This window comes from Manacus vitellinus, unplaced genomic scaffold, assembly GCF_001715985.3.
Source record: "Manacus vitellinus isolate BGI_N305 unplaced genomic scaffold, ASM171598v3 scaffold_1_pilon, whole genome shotgun sequence".
Classification (NCBI taxonomy): domain Eukaryota; kingdom Metazoa; phylum Chordata; class Aves; order Passeriformes; family Pipridae; genus Manacus; species Manacus vitellinus.
In genome coordinates, this window is record NW_021939396.1 from 13,683,394 (window position 1) to 13,706,111 (window position 22,718).

Sequence of the window (22,718 nt, forward strand, 5' to 3'; positions counted from 1 at the left end):
CCTTTCTACATATGTAATATAAAATTTCATAAAATACATTAAACTGATTGACATTTATGTAGGAAAAGAGAGTTTCACCACACAGTTTTGTGTTATTGTGTGCTTAATTGCTTTGTAACTGGGAGAACTAAGGTGGCTATGTTGATGTTTTGTAAAGAAAGATCTTTTACCTATTAATGTAACCTCACTAGAGGAAACAAGCAAAAATCAATGGCCAGTAAAGAAACTTAAGGAATCTTATGGAACTTTAAAAAAACTCATTTTGTAAAGGACGTGCTTAGTTAGATATGAGGTTACAGTTGTTTTTTTACCATACTGATTCCTTTTCGTGCCTTTAATCGTACTTTGCATTTTATCAACTGGAATGATACTTATTGGACAAAATTGGTGTAAGTAAAGGCTTCAAGGTGCTGAAATTCGCGGGAATACACTCCTAATAGAAAACAGTTGATGCTTTCATTAGGCATGTGATGTTTATTAGGAAATGAGATAGCATCTTCCTGCTCTTTTACAAGGAAAGCAAGAATTAAGTTGCCCAGATGGCATTTTTAGTAGTACAATTTACTGCTGTCATGACAATATAGGCTGAAACTTTTTTTCTTCATAAAGATTTCAATCTCATATAAAATTTGTCTTCAGTCTGTGTAAAAATAGTAGTGTAATAAGAAAAAAGGAATGCTTAGATAAGAATAATGTTTACCTGCTGTATAGAAGAAGATGGGAGGATTAAGTGGTGTTTGTAAGATACTGTGAAGATGGGGCTTTCTAGATAAATGCCAATAATACACTCCAAATATATGACAGGAAGCCTTCAAAATATGTTGCCTTTTCTTCTGGCCATTGCTTCTTAAAAGTCATTGCCAACAAAATAGTTGAATTATATTGCTTGATTTCAACTTCAGTGTCAAGATGCTAGTTTAAAATGGATTTCTGAACTAAAGCATGCTTTTTGAAAACTCAAGTGTTTTCATATTTCTGAAAGATAGTAATATAATGCTTTTATCCTTTGGAATAATGATGGATACTTTAGAACACAATTTTGCAAGTTACCTTGGCAGTTCTGCCCGCCTTATTTAGAATCTTCTTGAGGCTTTGGATGTGTTGGTGTGTTTATTTAAAAACGGAACAAGTTTCCATTGTCTTGAGTTGTGTTGAGAATTGTGTGGTCAGTGAGATTTATTTAGCTTGTCCAAAGGCTTATCTGAGTGTTTGCTCATGTGTTAATAAAATGATATAATAGCTTGATGGGTTTGATTGCCTCCTAATTCAGTGGTTATGTGCTTAGACCAAAGCCTTAATCTGCCTGTCAGAAAACCCTGGGTGAGTGCCAGCACATGTGCAGGAAGTGGTGTGCTTCCATTTGCTACTTTCTCGTTGTCCTGTCACGCACATCCCCATGCTCCCCATTCTCTTGCTCTGAAAACTTGTCCTCATCCTCCTTTTTTCCCACCAGCCACAGAGCTGCCCTTTCCTACCTTGCCCTGCTTTGGCAGGAGCTGTGTCCTTGTGCTGGCCTGTGTCTTGGAGCCACCTCTGTAAAGCAACAAGGTGGTGATGGGCAGCCGCTGCCTGCCTTGGTGGCGTGTCCTGGACTCCAAGACAGTTCTCCCTGTCCCTACTGCCAAGGCTCTGGTCATCAGCTCTGGTGGGGACTGTGCTCTGGCAACTGCTGACTAAGCTGGTAATAAATAACAGTCTGGAGATACATGCTTACGCTGGGGTAAGTATCTCCAGACAGAAGCACTCCAAATGTTGTTTTTTATTTTTCTTATGCTCTGCTACTTTTCACTGTTCACCTACTGATTGTGATATCTCCTCTGGGTGTCCTGTACTTTTTTCTGTAGAGCACAATTAATATCACACAGTGCTGTCGTAAAACCAACATTGAATTGTGATCAAGGTTAAAAATGAATGAGTTTACTGAGCATACATAATGAATTGTTACTTAAGAGTTTTTCCTCTTCTGTTTCTCCCCTTATTTCTCATAAAATGAAGGACCTTTTTGTTTCAGAAAAACATTAAGACACTAGCAAATCCTCAGTTGCTGTAATGAGCATTCACTGAGAAGATGGTTGTGCTTGCTCTTACTAGAGCAGTAGTATTGGTGGCATAGATAAGGGTGATTGCTACAGATGTGCATTCAGTTTAACTCATAGCCCATAGAGAAAATGCAGATTTGTGAATGTGCAGTTTTTCCACCACAGTTACTAACTCATTAGAACACAACAATTCCTCAAAAAAAAATTAATATTTGACCCAATGTTTTTGCCCTTTTTTTTCATCTTTTAGTTTAGCAGTTAGAATGGAGTTGAATTAAGACTTTTGCCTCGCTTTTGTTTTTGTGGTCTTACGACTGACTATAACTCTTGGACTTTTGCCTATTTTCAGGTGATTTTTTCCCATTCAGATTCTTACAGGCCCTGGTCTGCTTAGCTTCCAAGTTTAGAGGAGATCAGGTGCTCTCAGCCCGGTATAGCAAAAGTGCATAAAATACAGTACTGTTTTGTAACCCTGACTTGATATTTCAGAGGAGGAAATTAATATTATTGAGGAAGGCAATATTTACTTTTAATTTTTTTTCTCCCTGAATAGGAGAATTGTTGAGTTACTGAGCTTGTGCATTTGTCTTGGGAGAAGTGTGCGTGTGAGGTGGTTGGATATAGATAGAAATCTGCAAGTATTTGTATGCATATGTGGCACATAGTTTAGCTTAGGAAATATATTTCAGCAGTATCTAAAGGCTTTTTCAGATAAAACATTGCCTCTGCTGGAATTAATTGTGAATTCTTATTTCTCTTTGCCCATCCTTTTTATTTTTTGGTTTTTAACCAGAACAAGTTGTTTGTGGTATTACTTATATTTGTATGTTCACAATTGGAATTGTTATCAATAGATGAGGTTATTGTTATTCATAGTTTTTTAGACAATTAATTGAGATTGTGTGTGTGGAGGGGAACGAATTAATCTTTGTCTCCATAATTCTCTGTGCTAAATTAAATTAAATAAATCAATTTTCCTTCTTTTCAAATGCATATGCTGGCTCCTTGAACTAGCATCTGCTAACTTGGGTTAGTCATTGAAGATACTGTCTGAAGCATACATGTGGTTTGGCAAAGTTAATATGTATAGAAAAACCCAAATTTTTTGTGCTGTGAAGTGTATAGCACTTGTTCAGTACGCGTACTACCACATGGTAGCACTTCAAAAGAGACAAATTACTGCCTTAAAAATACTATCCACATTAGTAGTGGTGCTATAAAAGGGGTATTTTTCAATATAACTGTTTTTCAATATAGTTTGACCAGATTAACCAAAATTTGCCACATTCGTTTTGCCAGTTAAATTCAGAGAAGTGTTAGTGCAGAAGCTGGGTGCTGGCTCTTCTAATGGATTGTTGTGTACCATGGAAAGTATGCCTAGTCCTGAGTAAATTTTAGGTGGTTTTGGTTGATCTGTCTTCTGGGTGTTCAACATTCTGCAAGGAAACAATATCCATCTTCAGGTTTGAGGAGGCTGTTGAGGGTGAGGGAGCAGTAAATGTCCACCTTGTTCTTGAACCAGTGACTTACCCTCGTGAAGGCCTATGCACCTTTTGCTGTTTGAGCACATAGTGAAAGGACAAATTCGTGCAACGTGAGTCAAGACAAGCATTTAATTGTGAAATGCAGACTGAAGGCTACGCAGATGTTGATTGTTGCCTACTTTGTGCAGGGTCCACTGCAGTGAGCTGGGTGAGGAGCAGCGTAAAACTGGTCAGTCTGTGACTCATAATACTGGGTACAAAGGTCTTCCACTGGGGTGGGCCTTGGCTTTTTAGGAGGCTTGTTGGTTGCTACTTTTGAAACCAGATTTCTCAAGGCATATCAACTTAAAGTATGTTTTGGAAATTAAGGCCTTGAGCATCTGAGGTGTCATCAAATGTATTGCCTCCAGGCCACCTTTGATCAGGATCTCACATGTCATAATGTTTGCTGGCAATCTGAATGTGCCCGGGTGGAAATGCATCTCCTCTGATGGTAATGGTAACTATTTAAAGACTAAATTTCAGCAACATGAACATGTGTATGTGACCATGAGAGGTGTATTCTAATGAATTGTTTGTAAAGAAACAATTTATTGATAAGTAAACTTCCATCATATATCAGGTTACTGCAAGAACACTTGTTTTGGAAGTGTTTTAGGAATAAGCTGTTACTTCAAGAAGGTTATGAATTTGCTAGTTGTTGTGAAACTCCGGAGTCTTAGATTTGTTTGAATTTTAAAATAATCATATGGACCTTTTTTCAGTCCCTCAGCCTATTTGACCTATTCTTAAATCAGGTTTTCAAATAGTGAAGTTACAGACCAAGGATGTTTTAAGGTATAGAAAACATGGCTGAATTGTCCCAGTGTTGAACAGGTCATCACATCAGTGCTCAGTTCTTGGCCTTGTATCTGATATATGATATAATTTTGTTGGGTTTTGTTGGTAACATAGGGTATATATCTTCTAAATGTTAAAGCCCAGACAAAGCCACTAATGTTGCCAGTACTTTTTAGAAAAAACACAATGTCTTTGTTATTTTAGTATTTACTTTAATCTTTTATATTTATTAAAATAAATCGAGTTCAGGGGGAAAAATACCCACCAATCTACTGTAACAGGGTCTACTGTCAAGGTTTTTCAGTTGAGGCATTTTGCTAATACAAATACACACAAGTCAGTCATATTCAAGCAAAATACCCATATTGCATAGTTTTACACTTTTCCTGCTTTAAACAAATTATAGTAACACTTTCTAGCTTCATTAATCCTCCCCCATTTGTTTGCAAACTAACAAAATATCACCCTTTTAGAGGGAGGAGGGTGTGTTGTTTTTTTTTTTTTAATAACAGCAAAAGACAGTCTTCTGTTAAAAAAAATCCACCCCAGAAAGGTGTTCAGGAGGTGCATGATGGCTCAGGAGACAAAAGGTTGTGCGTTCTCAATCCAAGCAGCACCACTGAGAAGTGCAAACACAACTGTGGGGTTTCCTTCTTGTAAGGACCCCCCTGAACAAATGCTTTGCTTTAAGATGTAGGTACGCTGTTTAAATGTGGGGTAAAGGGGGGAAACATCCTGGTCTGGTTGTTCCCTGCCCTTTTCTATGCTCACCTCAGTTCTGGGTGCTCTCAGACTTAGTGGCACTTTTTAGTGGCAACTTTGCAGTGTGACTTGAGAAGGACTATGACATGGAACAATGAATTTATTAGAAAAAGTGCATGACTATCCCAAATCCTTGCAGATTGAGGACTATGTAGAAGGAGGAGTGAGCTTTTGCCCAGTCTGTGCTAAACTTCTAGGTAGAAAGATGATGTTCTGCATATTGGGCAAATGATGCAAAGAAACGGTGGTAATGGTATCAACAAAAGCAACTTGGGGGCTTTTATCCATTTGTTATCCATTTGTGCAAGTTGGCAGCTTGTTGGAGCTATCTAGCTACTAATACATGTTATAAAATATATATGTTTGGTTAAAAGAGTTTCCATTTCTCCCTGGTGGGGACTGCATCATGTTTTAATTTCTGCAGTTGTTTTCCTAAGGCAAAGATGTTAGCTATTGATGCTTTATTGGTTCTTTGACATTTTTTCCACTATTGCCTTCATTATCATCTAACTGCTAACAGTCATGAGAGGAGGAATTGCTGAGTTGAAATCTGGGTGGTTTTCATTGAGTCCTCTTTCTTCTCGACAATATCTCTTACATCATGCTCAGTTACATGTTTGTTTCAGAAAAGAAGTTATCCTGGAACTTGGTTACCAGTTACCTCTCAGATGAACACTTTTAAGAGTATTATATACCTTTATTCGACTCTAAAAAATCTGGAGGTTTTCTTAGAGTATTCCCACTCTTCAGTATGGCACTTTCTCAAGGGAGGAATTATCTGGATGTGTCAACCACATGATTTCATTGGAATCTATATCTAAGTATCTTTTCCCCATCATTACATGACCACTCCTGCTTTGGCAATGTCCACAATTACAAGAGAATTGCCACTGCAAGGAGCAGTCTAGCTCAGCTATCTAAAAGTCCACATTTCATTTCATTCTTACAAAATCTTTTATCTCTTTCAACTGCTTTTGAAAATCCTTTCTAGTGTTTCCTCTTTTTGGCTTCATTTGGCTAGAAAGGATCTAACCATAATTTCATTTTTTTAGCATGTTGCAGCAAGTCATGTGAAAAACAAGTCTTGCTTTCCACACAGATAATAACTTTGAAAAGCTTATTTTAACCAAAATAATTAATTCTAGCTACATTTAATAACTGGATCATATGCTTTTTTAATTAAAAATTGTGGTCAGAGCAGGAGTCTTTTAGTTTGTTCTGGGGAGGTCTGTGTTCTGAGGTCTGCCCCCCCCCAAATCAACCAAAACCTTTTAAGTTTAAGGACTGAGCTTCTTTGACAAGCCAGATCTTAGCTTTGCTTTTGAGATAAATGTCGAGATGCTGAAGCATCGGGACTGCTGGGTGAGGAGCTTCAGACTGACCACTGTTTCTGGAAGTTGTACAGTGAACTTCCTTTGACCTGGCAGGGGGAAGGTTTTCATTCTGACTTTGAAATAGCTGTTAGATCAGTTCTGCAGGCTCTGCTGAAGAGTGTGGTGTCATCTCTAGATGGGCCTTGGTTTAGAAGCAGGCACACGGTGCAGGCCTTTGCTGACTGAGTGTTAGAGACTGAAGCTTGGGTGGGTTTGCTGTACTAGTTTTGGGGTGTTGTATTATCATGGTACCTGGATGAAACACTAATTTCAAGCCATTTCTATTAAGATACTATGAAGTAGAATGCAATCACCAACATATGCTGATAGAAGAAATCTGCTAGGGTTTATATAAGTGTTTATAAGTGTTACTTTAAAAATACAGTCAGTCAGATATGGCAGTTTAAAGAAAAGGGCCAGAGACTGTAGAATGTAGTTTGTGCTGTAAGGGTGGGTGATAAGTTGGAAAAATATTTGTCGAGTCCTGAAAAATGTCTCCTAGTATCTTTAATATGTTTGGATTTTATTTCCTTTTGAAAAAGTATGAAGTGGAGTCTGAAAACGTGGCACATTCTGCCCCTAATGAATTTGTGTTGCTTTTTTATAATGAATATCATGTTTTCATCTGCGCAAGGAGAAACCTTAAAAAAAATTAACAAAAATGAATGCATAAGGGGTGTGTGTTTTATCTTTGTAGTTTTTGCAGCTGCAGACAAAACTGAAGGATTGTGTAGTGTTGTTGCATTTGATTTCCTGTTGGTTGGCTCTGAGCATTGGTTCATCTGATAATCACACTAAAATCTGTTTCCTTAAGTTTAACCAGCAGGCACTGTGTCTGTCTGTTTAAAAGGTCTGATAAGTGATAAGGTGTGTTTCTCTGCTCAATGGGATTATGTTAAATATTCCTGAATAGAATTCTGTTCCATAAAGGTGATCTGTTTGAATGAAGCATTTTGTAGGAATAAAATTTATGTGGTTGGTCCAATGAAACATTACAGCTGTTGGTGTAAAAAGCCTGACAAAAAAAGTTGTCATCTTTTTAAAGTAACTTACTGTATATAGATGTGTGTGTATTATATACAATAGTATGTACATACACGCATTTTTTGTATTTATATACATCTAAAAAGAAGAAACAGTGTTGAAAAAGAGGAGATAAATACAGTCAAAACTATCTGACAGCTATCGCTGGTCCCCCAAACTCCTAACATAAATGTAGTTTCTTGTTGTGAAAAAGACACAGATAGTTTATAATCTATTTCTTATTAAATAATTCTCCTTTTGATTCCACAAGTTAATTCCAGTCAGTATTGCAACTTAAATCACAATATGTCTTTGTTACTAATTGGTAAAATGTTACTCCTTAATGAAACCCAGTATATTTTTTTTTTTATGAATGAGCAAGGTAATGCACACTGTAAATGACGTGGAACAGTTTGTTGATCACTTTAGCAATTAAATGCAGCTGAAAAAGTCTGCTTACTCAGGCTGGTCTTATTCTCTGAGGAAGCTCTGGATTTTAATGAAGACAGTCCAGCAGCGAGTAAACAAATTTATGGGCAGTTGCAAAAATGAAAATAAAATAAAATACAATTTACTCATTTAATATCAAGCTTTCTCTCTAAATAGTACAAATTGTGTAAGTTTACTTTTTAAACATACTTTTTATTTAATCTAGTTCAATACCAGATGGAAATGATGCGAAGCCTCCGCCACGTAAACATTGATCATCTTCACGTTGGCTGGTACCAGTCCACGTACTATGGCTCTTTTGTCACTCGTGCCCTCCTGGACTCCCAGTTCAGCTACCAGCACGCAATTGAGGAGTCTGTAGTTCTCATTTACGGTTAGTATGAGGTTTCCTTTATTATTCTTTTCCCCTCTTAATATTATTATTACTATTTTTGTATTCTGTCTTTTGCCTGTAAGAGTAGCCTGGCAGGCCTTTTCGAGTAAATACCAACCCTGTGTCTACGGCAGCCTCAGCAGCAGCTAAGTCTAGACAGGGTTTCCTTCTTTCTGTTTATTTTTCTTGCTATCAGAGCCCTGATGTGTACGTTTTGGAATGCTGGAGTAGCTGCTTCATTTTTATTCCTTCATCTCCCCTCCCTCGTGGAAGGGGCTGGTGGAACCCGACCAGATGTCTAACAAACCCCGCTTGCTAGCGTGTCTGGCTCTGTACGTGACTGACCAATCATCGCACGAATTGCCAAGTTTTTTTTATACCTCTGACAGAAGCATACAAAACCTGGACTGTTTCTTAGCACAAAGATTTTTTTCTTTTCTGCCTATTTAATGGTGTTTCCTCAAGCTCTCCAGACCAGATGTTCTGTGCTGTATCAGAACCGTAGGCAATTTAACAGCTTTATAGCCTCCCCCTCCCCAAACACTCACAGTTTGCCATATCTGGCAGACTTGCATATAGTTTCCAGCTGAGAAGTAAATGTAACGTCCTGAGTATCTGTCAGAAAAAATACTAATGAATACGATCAATCTTATGAGCTGCCCCAAAATTGTTTCAGTATGTTAACAATTGGATTACAGTAAAGAACAAGTTGTTAAAGTATACTTATATTGGCTGGAAACATTGCATCATCAGACCTTGATGAATTTTCCACTTGTTTCAGTCTATTTTGGTTTTCATTTTATCACCGATTGCTAAAAGTTTTACTGTGTTAAGTTTCAGACAACATGAATGTTAACACAGCTTTTATTCTCATGTTGGCATGCTTCAGCCGTTATCATGCTGCAAGTGTTAAGCTTCTTTGTCCAAGGAATGTAACAGTTTGTTTAGAAAATTCCCCCTAAATTCAGCAGAGTATGTCAAGGCAAAACGAATCTTTTTATATACCAGTTACATTGACATACACGAAGCAGCATGGCAACTTGATCTGAATTAGCTTATTGCTACTCTAAAATTACATTTCTTAATATAAAATATAGTTTAATGAATATTTTAATTTACTGCATAATAGCTGGAAGGAAAAATCTTTATTTAAATGAGGTCGCTGTTACGTAAGTTCTGTGGATAATTCATATGAAAGAAAAGAAAATGTGAATTGGACCTTTAATGTGGAAATAATGTGAGTAGAATGGGTCTAGGTCCCCCCCGTGTTCTCCAACTTAAGTTTACTAATTCACTTCACTAAATATTGTTGGATGTATTTTACCTCGCAGTACAATAGGATTACCTTTGCTATAGTGTCTTTTTTGTGTTCATTGTCTTAATTTTTGTTAATAGGACTACTTAGTTATTTTCCTCCTGTTTATGTCACTCAGATATTTAAAAATAAAAAAGGCAATCTGGGTTTGTTAATACTGCTGATATTATGATTCCTTCATTTTTAATGAATAGATCCCATTAAGACTGCCCAAGGGTCTTTATCCCTGAAGGCATATAGGCTGACTCCCAAACTGATGGAAGTTTGCAAAGAAAAAGACTTCTCTCCAGAAGCGTAAGTAACTTCAAAGAATGTTTTCTCACAGGGTTTGCAGAATTTGGGGTGCAGAATAGTACGTGGGATAATGAAACACTGTGTTTTAAAATCTCATGTAACAGTGCGTGCCTTGGAAAAATGGATCTATATGGGTAGTGATAGATGAGCACTGATACAGGGGGCTGAGAGGGCATGAAAGTCAGTCTTTAGGCATCAGGGTAAGTGGTGGAACTTGAACTGATTTTGGGGCTAGTCAGTGGATGTGCTGAGAGGACCATGGAGAAGATAGCTGTATCTGGGGACAGAGCCAAAAACAGGCAAAAAGAAATGGAGGAAGGGAAGTACCTGATCTGTCTTGAAGGAAAATAGAACAGGTATTCTGGAGTAGCTGTTGCTGTGTATTTATTCCAAATTAACTCCCCCATGTGGACACAATCTTCTGGAGTAAAGTAGGATAATTACTCTGTTTCAGAAGATGAGCTGCTTGTTACAGATGTAGGCCTTAGCTGGCATCCTTTTCCTCCAGCAGCTAGCTATTCAACAGCAAAAGCACAAGCACGTGTTAAAATTACTTCACTGAGAAAAAACATAATCATTTCGTTGCTTGGTGTCTAAACATTTCCATAATGAAGAAACAAATCTGTGATTAGTCCAAAAAAAAAAAGGAGGGGGGGAGGAGGCAAAATCGAAAAGATTTTATTCCAAAATCCAATATGAATACAGAGAAGTTAAGGCTGTATTTCCTTAGAAACTTATAGATCATACTTTTATTTCCAGATTTAATGGAAGGTATTACTGTCTGCTTTATTATAAAGCAATAGCAATAGTTTTTTATGTGCATATTGTAAAAAAATACACACTGGAAGTTTATATTTTAATATTCACCATAGAATTTAATTATTCCAAAACATAGGCTATTTTGTGAATCTGATTTTTTGGTCAGTAAAAATTTTAATTATTCAGCTATTTGGGAAATCGTTTTTCATTGTAGTACTTATGATGTTAAATATATTTTAGTGTCATGTGGTAACTAACTGTTTACTTTTATTTAAGAAACCTTGATGGCAGGGAAATCAGTAAAATATTTTGGAAGGGGCAGAGTTAATCCTGTCAGTACAGTCTGTTGCTGGAGGTTTTTTCGTGTAGGTAATGTATTAGCAAGCAAGGCAGCTGCTTGACTTGTGAGAGTTTTTCCTAGAGCAGCTTTTCCTAGTCTTTGTAAACGTGAGGTTTTGCCATGCAAATGCGCTCTTACCAAAACTTCACTCATGTTAGATTGTGGGACTATGACAATCAAGAGTTTTTACACAATTGCCAGTTGTTGGAGCAGCAATTCAACAAAGAGAATAAGAGAGGTACTGGTTATATTGGTAAATATTCTTTAACTTTTTCTCACAGCTTGAAAAAAGCAAATATTGCATATGAAAACATGTTTGAAGAAGTGCCCATTGTAATTAAGAATTCATACCTGATCAATGTGATGTTGTGGGAACTGGAAAAGAAATCTGCAGTAGCCGATAGACATGAATTGCTCAGTCTGGCTAGCAGGTAAGTACTTGTTACAGTAATGGATGTACTTTTATTCGCTTTCCCAAACCACAGTTGAACACCTTGGGTGAAATCCCAGTCTCATTACAGTCCGTGCAAGCTTTGCCTTGACTTTTAATGGGGTTAACACTTTACCATTCATGTTCCTTTGCTGAAGGAAAATTGCATGGTAAAACTGTAGCATTAGATTCAAGGACTAAATTCAGTCTGTAATCCACATATACCTGCACTGCTTGTGGTATGGATTTCTTCAAGAAAATGTCGGCACTCAGAAAATTTAGGCAAATAGATCTGTATATAAAAGCTGGTTGTTAAATATTCCTTAAGTAATTATATGAATTATTTTAATAAAAAAGAAATTGCAGTTGTTTTACTTTGGTAGCAGGATGAATTTGAAAATAAAATAAAATAATAAAGGCTCTGAGAAACTGACAAAAATGCTCAGACTGATTGTCATGACAGCCAGCATTCATAATGTCAGAAATTGAGTTTCTAAAATGATTTTTATAACTTTAAGAATAACGTTTTGTTCTTGTAGCACTTTGTCCTGAAAATACACTTCTGATTACAAAGCTGGAATGCCTTCTAGCAGTGTGATCAAAAATGTGGTGGTGCTTAAATCTTACACAACACAGTACAGTTATTTGGATTATTATTGGGCTGACCAAAACAACCAGATACACAAAATGATACAGTATCTTGTTGTACGTAGAAACTGGGGTTTTGGGGTATAACACTCTACTTACACATCAGGGTGTTGTCTGCCAAGCTTCTGATGCTAGTGGCCTCTTTTCTTATTCCTTTTTTCTGCTGCCTGCCCCCCCCCCCATATAAGACTGAAGATAATGATCCATATTTCTAGTGGAAATTTTCCACTCTGTCTACTTGAGCTTATGCGGAGGTAGAGAGGGATCTGATAGCTTTTAGAGAAAGTGGTTAAGAGAGAACAAGTATAGGGTTGAACTCTGCTGGAGAATTTACAAATGTCACAAGTGATACCTAGTCAATAATTCTGTCCAGTAAAGTTGTGACTTTGCGCATTGGAATTAACGAAGTGAAGAATTTTTGCCGAGATGTTTGGTCTGTTTGACTCCACAGGGTTTTTGTCAGGCTTTCTTTCCTTGGTCAAAGATCACAAACCTTACCCCATCTGAGGAAAGGGTGGACACTGGATGTAGGAGATGACAATGATTTGATTCCTTGTGAGCTCTGTCACTTTACTGTGAAAAAGAGGACCATACTGTGAAAAAGAGGACCACAGCAGGTTGCAGGTGACCTGACAGTCCTTGGTTGTTTCTATGAGTTTGCTCCTGTATAAAGGGCTGGGACTACCCAGCACCCTGGATCCTAGCAAGGGGTGCTGCTGGTCACACAATACAATTCTGGAAATGGAAAGTAGTTTGAACAGATCACAAGCCACAGTTGAAGTTTTTCATTAGCTTTACATCTTACATAGTAACTGTTCAGTACCACTGCCCTGGCTCAAGATCAAAGATAAGAACTGTACAAATTGTTTTCTGTTCTGGAGTGATGGTGTTAAAAGCCTGGTGCAAGACAGGCTGTTGTGTTGATCCTCGTATCAGTAAAGGGGACGAGAAGTGAACAAGAGAAAGATGAACCCAAAATTAAAACCAGACTTTCTGGGTAGATTTTTCTGGCTCACCTGGTCTATTCAAGGAACTTAAAGTGATTAGTTTGGTTTGATGGAGAGAAGATTTTGGAAATTACCCCAGTGGGTTGCTTGGAAGTTTTTGTATGTGTCCTTTTTTTAATATTTGATAGCTGCTTTTAGTTACCATGCAGGTTACATTCAGTGATATCTTACATTGGTATAACTCAGCAACTAGCAAATTAAAACATTTTAATGCTTGTTTATTCAAGGTAGGGTGACTTGTACTGCTTGCTGAAATATTTAACTAGTTTTTACTTGAATTCAGCTGCGAAAGTTGCTCTGTCAAAGAATATATTGCCTGAAGTAGGGAAGTTCAAACCCCCACTATTTGGAGTTTTATTTTCATTTTTCTGTATTTATTTTCACATTGCCTTATTTTTGTCTTTCAGCAGCTGTGGCTAAAACATTTCAGATAGCAACTTTTAATTTTGGTGCCTGTCTTCTGCACTTTGCAATTATTGCTGTCGTTGACAGTAACTTCAAGGCTCCTTTTTGACTTTGGCCTTGTTTTGTATTGGTTTGGTTTTGTTTGTTTGTTTGTTTGTTTTTTCTTTGTTTGTTTTGTTTGGGGTTTTTTGTTGTTGGCTTATTTCTTTGGTGTTCGGGGTTGGTTAGGCTTTTTTGGTGGTTTTGGGGGTTTTTTTGGTGGTTTTGGGTTTTTTTTTTTGTTCTTTTTGAGCATCCCTGAACCTTTTGTAATCTTCTGAAGCAATAGTTTTGGCAATAAAATTATTTACCCATAGTTCCTCTCCTCTGGAGAGTTTACTTCATCATGATTTTCACATGTTCAGCCACCCACCTTGTCTGAGTTTGAAGCTCTACCTATTTGAGGTACTTTGCCTGCACCTTAATATCATTCTCCTTCTGAAGTACATTTGTGATCGTATATAGTAGTTTACTTTTTGGGGGCAAAAATTTGTGTTTCTCTTGTGAAATCTGAATTGACTGTAATATTCTAGGCAAAGAAGTTGAAGGCAGACTAGCACAAGGCTAGCAAGTAGTAGCAAGTAAAGACCCTTTTCTCAAACTGTTACCCTCCTGCTACCCTTAAGGACCAAAATGTCTTGAAGACCTTGGAGCACTGCCAGTCTTTTGATAGAGACTCAAGAATTAAAATCCTGTCAGATAATGTTCCAGATCTTCAGAGAAATAATTACAACCAACTTTCTCATTCTCATCCATCTCTTCCTTATTTTATTGATGATCTAGTTTAAATTAAAAAAACCTTTTTTGTGGTCTAGCTTCATAATAGGGTTGTTCTATAATATCTCAATTTGTCTCAAGCAATTTTTCTAATAGTGTGCGTCAGTAGAAGCAAACATGTGCTGAACATTTACTGCACTAACATCTACTTGGCAGATATATTTTTCAAACATCAGATGCAGTATTTTTGCGAAAGTGACAATAAGGAGGGTTACACTGGCTTTTGAAAACAATATTAAACTTTATACATTTTACTGCTCAATGTGCTTAACAGATTATTAGGATAATTATGAAAATCTCTAATTTGCAGAGGAGGGAACCTGACACAGAGAGGTTAAATGTGTTGCCCAAAGGCACACATCAAAATCAGAGTAGAAAACAAATGGAGCTCAAGACTCCTGACTTACATATCTCATTCAAACAAAATCCTCTTAAACAGCACAGGTTGAACTCAGGTTGAAATGCTGAGATGTAGACAAGTTCTGCTAAGTGGTGGGAATGTTCCTTAGAAATTTTTAATCAAAAAGATGTGCTTTGCCCAGCAGTACCTCTCTAATCCACTGAAAGCTGTTCTCACCAGGAGGAAAAACACTGTACAAGGTGGCACCTTTCCCAAAAAGCAGTGACTCGGAGAGAGGCCTCAGTGGAAAAAGTGGAAAAAATGAGCAACAGATACAGCATTTTCATATGCTTCCTCTTGCTGCTCCTTGTTCTTGTCTTCTTTAGCCATGGTGCAAGCAAAATAAAATCAAATAAGGGAGGGGGTGCAAATATGGCAATTGTAGGCAAGTTTAGGGGGGCATCTTTTTGGGACATCTCCAGCTTCAGAATTGTTATACCCAAAATTTGGTGCCTCGGTTACAGCATCATGACTCAGATCTTAGAGGGAGCTGAGGCACCCAGGCTCCCAGCCCAGTGTGGGTACGTGGCTTCTTCAAAAGGGTGAGCTGAGGCCTGTGAGCTGTGTGTGGAAACAACTAAAACTAATGAGCAGGACACGGGCAGCTGAGAATGATGTGAATTGCTGCTGCTCTTTGAAGTTTGGGTGTTTCACTTGAGGCTTCATTTTGGGTGTTTCAGACCTTTAGCAAGTGTGACTGGAGTCCTTTTCTGATTAAAGATGCTGAACTAAATGTGGGCTTCATGTGTAGTTCCCCATTATGAATCCTACAGAAGTGGAGCCAGTTTGAGGTTCCAGCCCCAGCTGCTTGCCTCGTTTCTCCCCCTACCCCCATTTCATCTCTACACCCCTCCCACCCTCAAAGATTTTTATTCCCTCATCTGTTTCAGAATATGGCTGTACAAATAGCTTTGTGGAATAGTCTGATGGAAAAAGGCAGACTCCCACTCTTCCCTTCCAGCCCTTCCTTCAGCCTCCCTAAAAAAAAAAAAAAGAACCCCCAACAGGGAGTGGGTTTGCATTTACAGTAGACTATTTCACTAAAAGAGTTTGAAGTGTGCCCACGCAAACAGCTGAATCCATACAGCTGAGAGTGCTGTAATCTTTGGGCAAAGAGGGAGAGGCAGGAAGATGCTGATGTTGGAACCTCTTAAACTGACTTTGCTGGCAACAGTAAACTGCACCTTTGCTCTCCTTAAAATATATCTGCAAAGGGAGGCTCTGGTGCTACGAGCACTCCCTCAGGAAGAGGAAGGTTTGCATTCACGTCTCTTAGCCAGACCTGAATCCTAGCTGGATGTCCTTGTGTAGTGAGTGATGTGTGAGTTCAGTTAATACACAGTTGTTGCTTTCTCTTTCGGTGACTACTGGACCACAACACTGCCAGATGCAAGGCTCACTACTGGGAAAACAGAAAAGACCAGAGTGTTACCTGCAGATTATGCTACTCCACAGGTTTCTACTTTTCACCCTCAGAATTAAGTGACCTTTGTATTTGGTAATTGTTAAACAAGGAATCAGGAGTAATCCGTGTGCCAAGGACCTGATTTCATATCTGCCCTTTTGTGTGAAGGTTTATACCCCATCAAGTATAAGGCTGTTACAGAAAAAATGCACAGCACAAGAAATTGCTTTCCAGGCTATACTTTCTAGTCTGTTTTATGTTCTAAACAGGCTTTGACAGTTTCCCTTTGACAGTTTGTATGTGTTTGTCCTTTTTGGGCATTTTTGATTATGCCAACTAAGCTACGCAGATAAGTATCAAATGATAAACTTCTGGAAGTTTTACAGGTCTCTCCCTACAGGTGTATGATCCTGTAACAGTTCTGTTGGACTGCTTTTGCATTAGATTATTTCTTCATTAGATGTGTAAGAATCCACATGACAGATTTTTTTCCCTGATTTTCATTCTGTTTCTCCCTCTTTTATTATCTATATTTCTTCCCAAAAAAGAACACAGCGTGGACTTTGTGATGCTTAATATGAAAGCAGTTCTGCAGCTGGTAGTTTTCTTTTATGAGGATTCACATACCAGTGTGGTGGTCTCCAGGTGCTATCTTAGGGTGGAGCTGTCTTCTAGTTCAGCTCAAGAGTGTGCTCAGATCATCACCACTGGGTGATCTGAGACCTGACTTGTTTCAGATGAAACTAAACTGAAAAGAGGCATTAGGAAGATAATTACTGTGCTTCAGCCACTTCCAGATCACTGGACCGTGTCAGAAGTAGTGATAAGAGCCCCCTGAGACACATGTACCATGGCCATTGGTTTCTCAACACCAGCTGTTTTGCTTTATAGATCTGCTTCTGTTGGTCTACACTACTCACTAATTTAAATGTAAACTCAATTTAATCAACTCCTTTGCTGAGTCTGCTGACTGAAATGCATCCACTAAAATTGCAGGTTCTTTATTACTGATGCCCCCAGAACAACAACAAAGCCAAGTGCTCCACATTGTGCTGAGCTCCACATTGTCTACATTTGACTATCACAGAGCCCTGTAGGGAAGTGAGTCTTGATGAGCATGTGAACAGCATTTACTGGCACCCCTTTTTAAAATACATATATTTTAATTTTTTTTAAAATTGCGTTGATGCACAGAGGTACCTAGTAATGTGATCTTTGAGATCTGCTGCAAGGTAAGGAAGTACCTAGAGGACCCTTTGGGCTAATTAAGTGTATGGTGAGTGTTATGGGCTGGAGCAATGTGATCTAACTTTCTGAATACCACCAGAATAAAGTCCAGCTGAGTAAAACTTGGTTAAACATTGTATATATACATTTTTACAAATTACTTGCTATTGGTCTTTCTATTTTTTTTTTAAGAAATGGAGCAAAAAGGGGTATCAACCACATGAGAGCTGAGGAAAAAGCTGGTCCTGTATTTGCAGCATACTTATCACTTCATGTCTCAGTTCACATCTGTTTAAGTTATCTGTTTTTAGCTTTTTGTTTCCCTGGCAATGAGAGCAAACACTGTATTACTGCAACTTCTAACAATAACTCTCTGTTTCTGTATTCTGCTGTACTAAGCTGGTCCCAAAGAGATTCATATAAAACATATTCTTTGTAACCAGCTATATTTCACATGGACACTATCTGTAAAATAATTATGTATTTCTGATGTGCACATACCCCACAAGGCCTTTAGTGTATACCTACACAGGCATTTCTGATAATAGCCAGTTCTAACACAAACTCCATGTAATATAAACTCTGTAAAAAACTGGAAACATGCACGCCCCTAGCCATGGCAATATTCCACAGTTCTAAATACCATGTTCTTGAAATGTTCAACCAAAAAACCCCCAAGAAGTTTAAAAATAATTATTATAGTGGCGCCTTTCTTACTGCTGTGTAGCTGAAATCCTCCTCACCATCTGCCCCTGTGCACAACTGAGATCTAACTCTGGCTTGTAAATAAATTGTGGTCTGAAGTTACTGATGCAGCCCTTTGTTCAGTGAGCAGGCAGCTCAGTGAGTTAAACAGCTGTCCTAGCACTGAGATAAGGGTGCCTCCAGCTTTGATCTCAGCAGGTATCCTACTGCCTCACTACATTACCAGCTTCTGTCTCCAGCTATGAGTTCTATGGATTTGGGGAATAACTTACACTTAAAAAGGGATGTGTGTAATATTACATTTAGCTTTGTGCCTTTGTATTCCAGTTAGAGTCTCCCCAGTCCGTAGGCTGTAGGATGGCAGGAATGCATTGTGAAAGGCAGAAAGAATCTCAGATAACACAGAGAAACAGTGACTGAAGGATATGATTCTGACATTGAAGTGCCCCAAACTTTTTTATTGGAAAGAAACTCTCATGAATTGTAGTGAAGAAGAGAAGGGTGGAGTTTAGCTTTTTGAGTTGTTGGCCTTTAGCCAAGTAGTACTGGCTAAGGCTTAGCTCAGAGCCAACAAACTAGCTTCTGATCAAAGGGATCAATAGAGAGCAGAAAGTGTCCTTCTTTGCTGCTCTACCGTGTAAACACAATTTGGGATGAATACTGTCTCCATGGGCACCAACCTAAAAACTTCCAAAACTTTGACTTGGAAGCTATACCTTGAGTTGAACATTCCTGCAAAATACCGAATCCATTGCTAAAAATGGTAACCATAAAAGTTGTTTAACAGACTGCATTTGTCTGGCCAAGGCAGTAGATCGCATAACTGGAACTGGACGCGCCCAGCCTTGCTGCTTCCATGTTGGTATGGAATGTGGAGCTGGCTGGACTGGATGCAACTCTCCCTTTCAACGGCTAAGATCAAGCAATGTCTGCTGAACTTCAGGCGTGGTTTGATATACTAGTTAATGAGATGCAGTTCTCAAGAAGTTCTCTGCAGAGATAGTTAAAAATCTGTGAAAAACCTTGTAAGTAAGTAGTAATTCGAAACCAAACTCTTTGAACACATCTCCTGGAATATTGTTTGGGTTACATGTCACAAAAGCATCAGACTTTTTCTTTCAAACGTATGACCTCCATCTGTAATAACTTTAAATTCATTCAAGGCATTGTTTTTTCATTACTGAGAGGTTCCTGGAAAGACCAAAACACCTAATTATGGTATTTGCAACAAGGCAAAGATGCTAGAGGAGGAGATGCCATGTAAAGTATCATCAGATAAGTATATGAACAAAGATAAGGAGTTTAAGGATTTGCAAACAGTGCCATTAGTGCAAAAATGATGGTAAATGACAGAATGGCTTTTAAATTTTAAAACTTCTTTTTTAATAGTAAATTTAATCTTTCATGAATGTTTCTTGTATTTCAGTAATCATCTTGGGAAGAGTCTGCAGCTACTGATGGACAGAGTGGATGAGATGAGCCAAGACATTGTTAAATACAATACGTACCTGAGGAATGTAAGCAAACAGCAGCAGCAGAAACATCAGGTTGGTAACATGGAAAAACCTGAATGAGAGCATTTTTTTTTTCCACAAGATACGTTTTGGGTAGTGTTATCCAAGACAGATGAATTGGGATCTAAGCAAGATAAAATTCATACAAAAACATACCTCTTAAGTCATGAGGTGGGTTGACCCTGGCTGGGTGCCAAATGTCCTGGAAGGCCACTTTATCGCTCCCCTCCTCAGCTGGGCAGGGAAGAAAAAATACAAGGAAACTCCCAGAAATCAATATGAAGACAGGGAGCGATCATGTGGCTGTTACTGTCACGGGCAAAACGGGCTCAATTTGGGGAAATTACTTTAATTTATTACCAGTCAAATCAGAGTAGGGTGATGAGAAATAAACCCAAATATTAAAACACCTTCCCCTCAACCCTTCCCTTCTTCCTGGGCTCAACTTCACTCCCTATTTTCTCTCCTTTTTACCCTCAGCAGCACAAGGGGTTGGGAATGGGGGCTGCGGTCAGTTGATCACACATTGTCTCTACCACTTCTTCCTCTTCAAGGGTAGGACTTCTCACACTCCTCCCCTGCTCCATGGGCTGCAGGGGCACAGCTGCTTCACCATTGTCTTTACCACGAGCTGCAGGGGAATCTTAGCTCTGGTGCCTGGAGCAGCTCCTCCCACTCCTTCCTCACTGACCTTGGTGTCTGTAGGGCTGTTTCTCTCACACACTCTCATTGCCCTCTCTCAGCTGCCATTATGCAGGGCTTTATTTCCCCCCCTTCTTGAATGTTTTATCTCAGAGGTGCTGTCAGTGTTGCTGTTGGGCTCAGCTTTGGCCAGTGGCAGGTCCGTCTCAGAGCGAGCTAGTGTTGGCTCTGTTGGACATGGTGGAAGCTTCTGGCAGTCTTTCACAGAATCCATCCCTGTAGCCCCCCTGCTACCAAACCTTACCGCACAAACCCTATACAAGAGGATTTATAAAATGTGCTAGAATTCACTTCTAGTGACATATAGTATGGATTTGGCTTTCTTTGCAATTTTACGTGTGTATTAATGATTTATGATAAACCAAAATAATTTATAAATACACTATAGACACAGGGATCAGACATTCAGTAAATGAAAGAGGTGAAAGTACAAGCTTTGTTCCAAAACAAATTGTGTTTTAGTTCCATCACACGTAATGTATCTAGTCATGTATCTAGAAATAAAGAAATGTAATCCAGTGGACTGTGAAGACAGCGGCCTGTTCTCTGATTGGAAAGAACATTTTAGTTATGTTTTGTATCAGTAGATAATGATGCTGATTGGATGATGCTGACTTTTAATTTCTGGTGCCAAAGGGCCTCTTTAAAATCCAAAGCAGTCTGATTAGAGAACCTTGAGTACGGAGAACAGCTCTAGGTGGCCCTGCTTAAGCAGAGGGGTTGGACAAGGTGACCTCCAGAGGTCTCTTCCAACCTTAGCTGTGCTATGATTTGGAGACATTATTACTTTCTTTGCTGTTGCAGCCTTTGATAAAGCAATGCTGGGTCTAACTATAGAAGAATGGTGGTAAATTGGAAAAAAGTTCTATGAGAATGATTTAAGAGCCTGGAGAGCAGATCTCGGTGAACACAACTCACATCACATGATAAGTTAACAAATTACTTGCTTACTCAAGAAATACCTGCATGAAAAATAAATTTGAACTCTTTAATCTAGCAGACAGAGATATGACAAGATTCAATATTGGCCAACTGAAAATTGGCCAGACCACTTTTAAGATAAAATATTGCAGGTATTGCCACACAAAGTAAGTTATTATTAAAAAGAGCACCTGTGGCTCATGTGAAATGCTTCATCACTTACTATTTTAAAGTCAAAATTACCTTTTTTCACTTAAGTAAAGTGAAGCTTGGACAGGGAATACTTTGGACAGAGAAGCAGCACGTGATCAGTGATCTCTCCTGGCTTTGTAATTCCTGAGGACATAGAAGCTTCATACATGTTATCTTCAGAAAATTTGTTTTCCTTTACTGCCTAATTGGAATAGAAAGATGGCATCTACTTCAAAGGTTTTTGTTAATAACAAGGGGATCTATTTATTTTGAAAAGCAGAGCAAAGTAGGTTCCATGGTGTCTCAATTTCTTTACTAACTATAGCTGCTTTAGTAGTGGCTCATTGTGGCATAGTTAGTGGTTGTAACTTCATTTTTGAAATGGAGCAATTGTGATTAAGAGCAAGCTGTTTCAATAAAGAATAATAGGCAGACTGCTGAGAAGTGAATGGGGTAATGCAAAGAAAGAAGAATCTACATGCAATTCACATACAAATATGGGCATTTAAGATTTTATTTTTAACATTGTCTGAAAACATGTATTTGTCACTACTACTGGAAAAAAATTACTTCATTTGATTGTGTGCCACCAAGTAAGAACTGTTTTCAAACTCACAGAATCACAGATACATTTAAGTGAGAGAAAACACTCTGTGCTCTCTGCCCCATTAAAATAAAGATTTGTGTGTGTGTGCATTGAATATGAGGGCTTTGAAGACAAACCTTATAACTAGTTCCATGCTGTGACATACAGTATGAAATCTCATATACATGTTTTCAGATTTGTGTACTTCTGCAAGAACAAATGTTTATCCAAAAGCTGCAGAAACAGTCTGCTTCGATTTTTGTAAAGTTTGAGTAATCTATATGGGAAAGAGAAGCACTGAAAACAATTTTTTTTTTTATATATATATAGCATAATAATTTCTACAAGCTGCTACTCTAGTATATCCTCTAGTAACCCACAAAGAAATGGCATTGAAGTGGCAGAATATCTAAATAACTGGAATAGAGAAATTAATCATTGTGCTTGGTTTCAGTCACCACTTCTTTCTCAGTTTAGAATTAATATTTTTTGGCTTAAAATACCTTATTTAATCAAGTTTGCTTCCCCTTTCACATTAATATTGTTTTGACCTTTAACTTGCATAAAATGGAAAATTTCTTGTTTATATAACTACCTGAGGTAATGGTTTCTCATACCTACCATATTCCATACCTTGCTTTTCTCTGTGGGGCAATGGAGGCCTTTATCTATCATACTGTATTCTTTCCATCAGACACAGCATTACCC

The 22,718-nt window shown here is 38.2% G+C and overlaps 1 protein-coding gene across 1 annotated transcript in view; it reads left to right on the plus strand.

The window, feature by feature from the left end:
* The window catches only part of EIF3H (eukaryotic translation initiation factor 3 subunit H), an 86,645-nt gene that overhangs the window by 61,232 nt on the left and 2,695 nt on the right, over positions 1 to 22,718 (plus strand). Inside the window, exons 3-6 of the mRNA XM_029959423.1 lie at positions 8,177 to 8,344; positions 9,854 to 9,953; positions 11,334 to 11,483; positions 19,522 to 19,642. Coding sequence (XP_029815283.1) covers positions 8,177 to 8,344; positions 9,854 to 9,953; positions 11,334 to 11,483; positions 19,522 to 19,642 — 539 coding nt within the window. The remainder of the gene's footprint in view (positions 1 to 8,176; positions 8,345 to 9,853; positions 9,954 to 11,333; positions 11,484 to 19,521; positions 19,643 to 22,718) is intronic.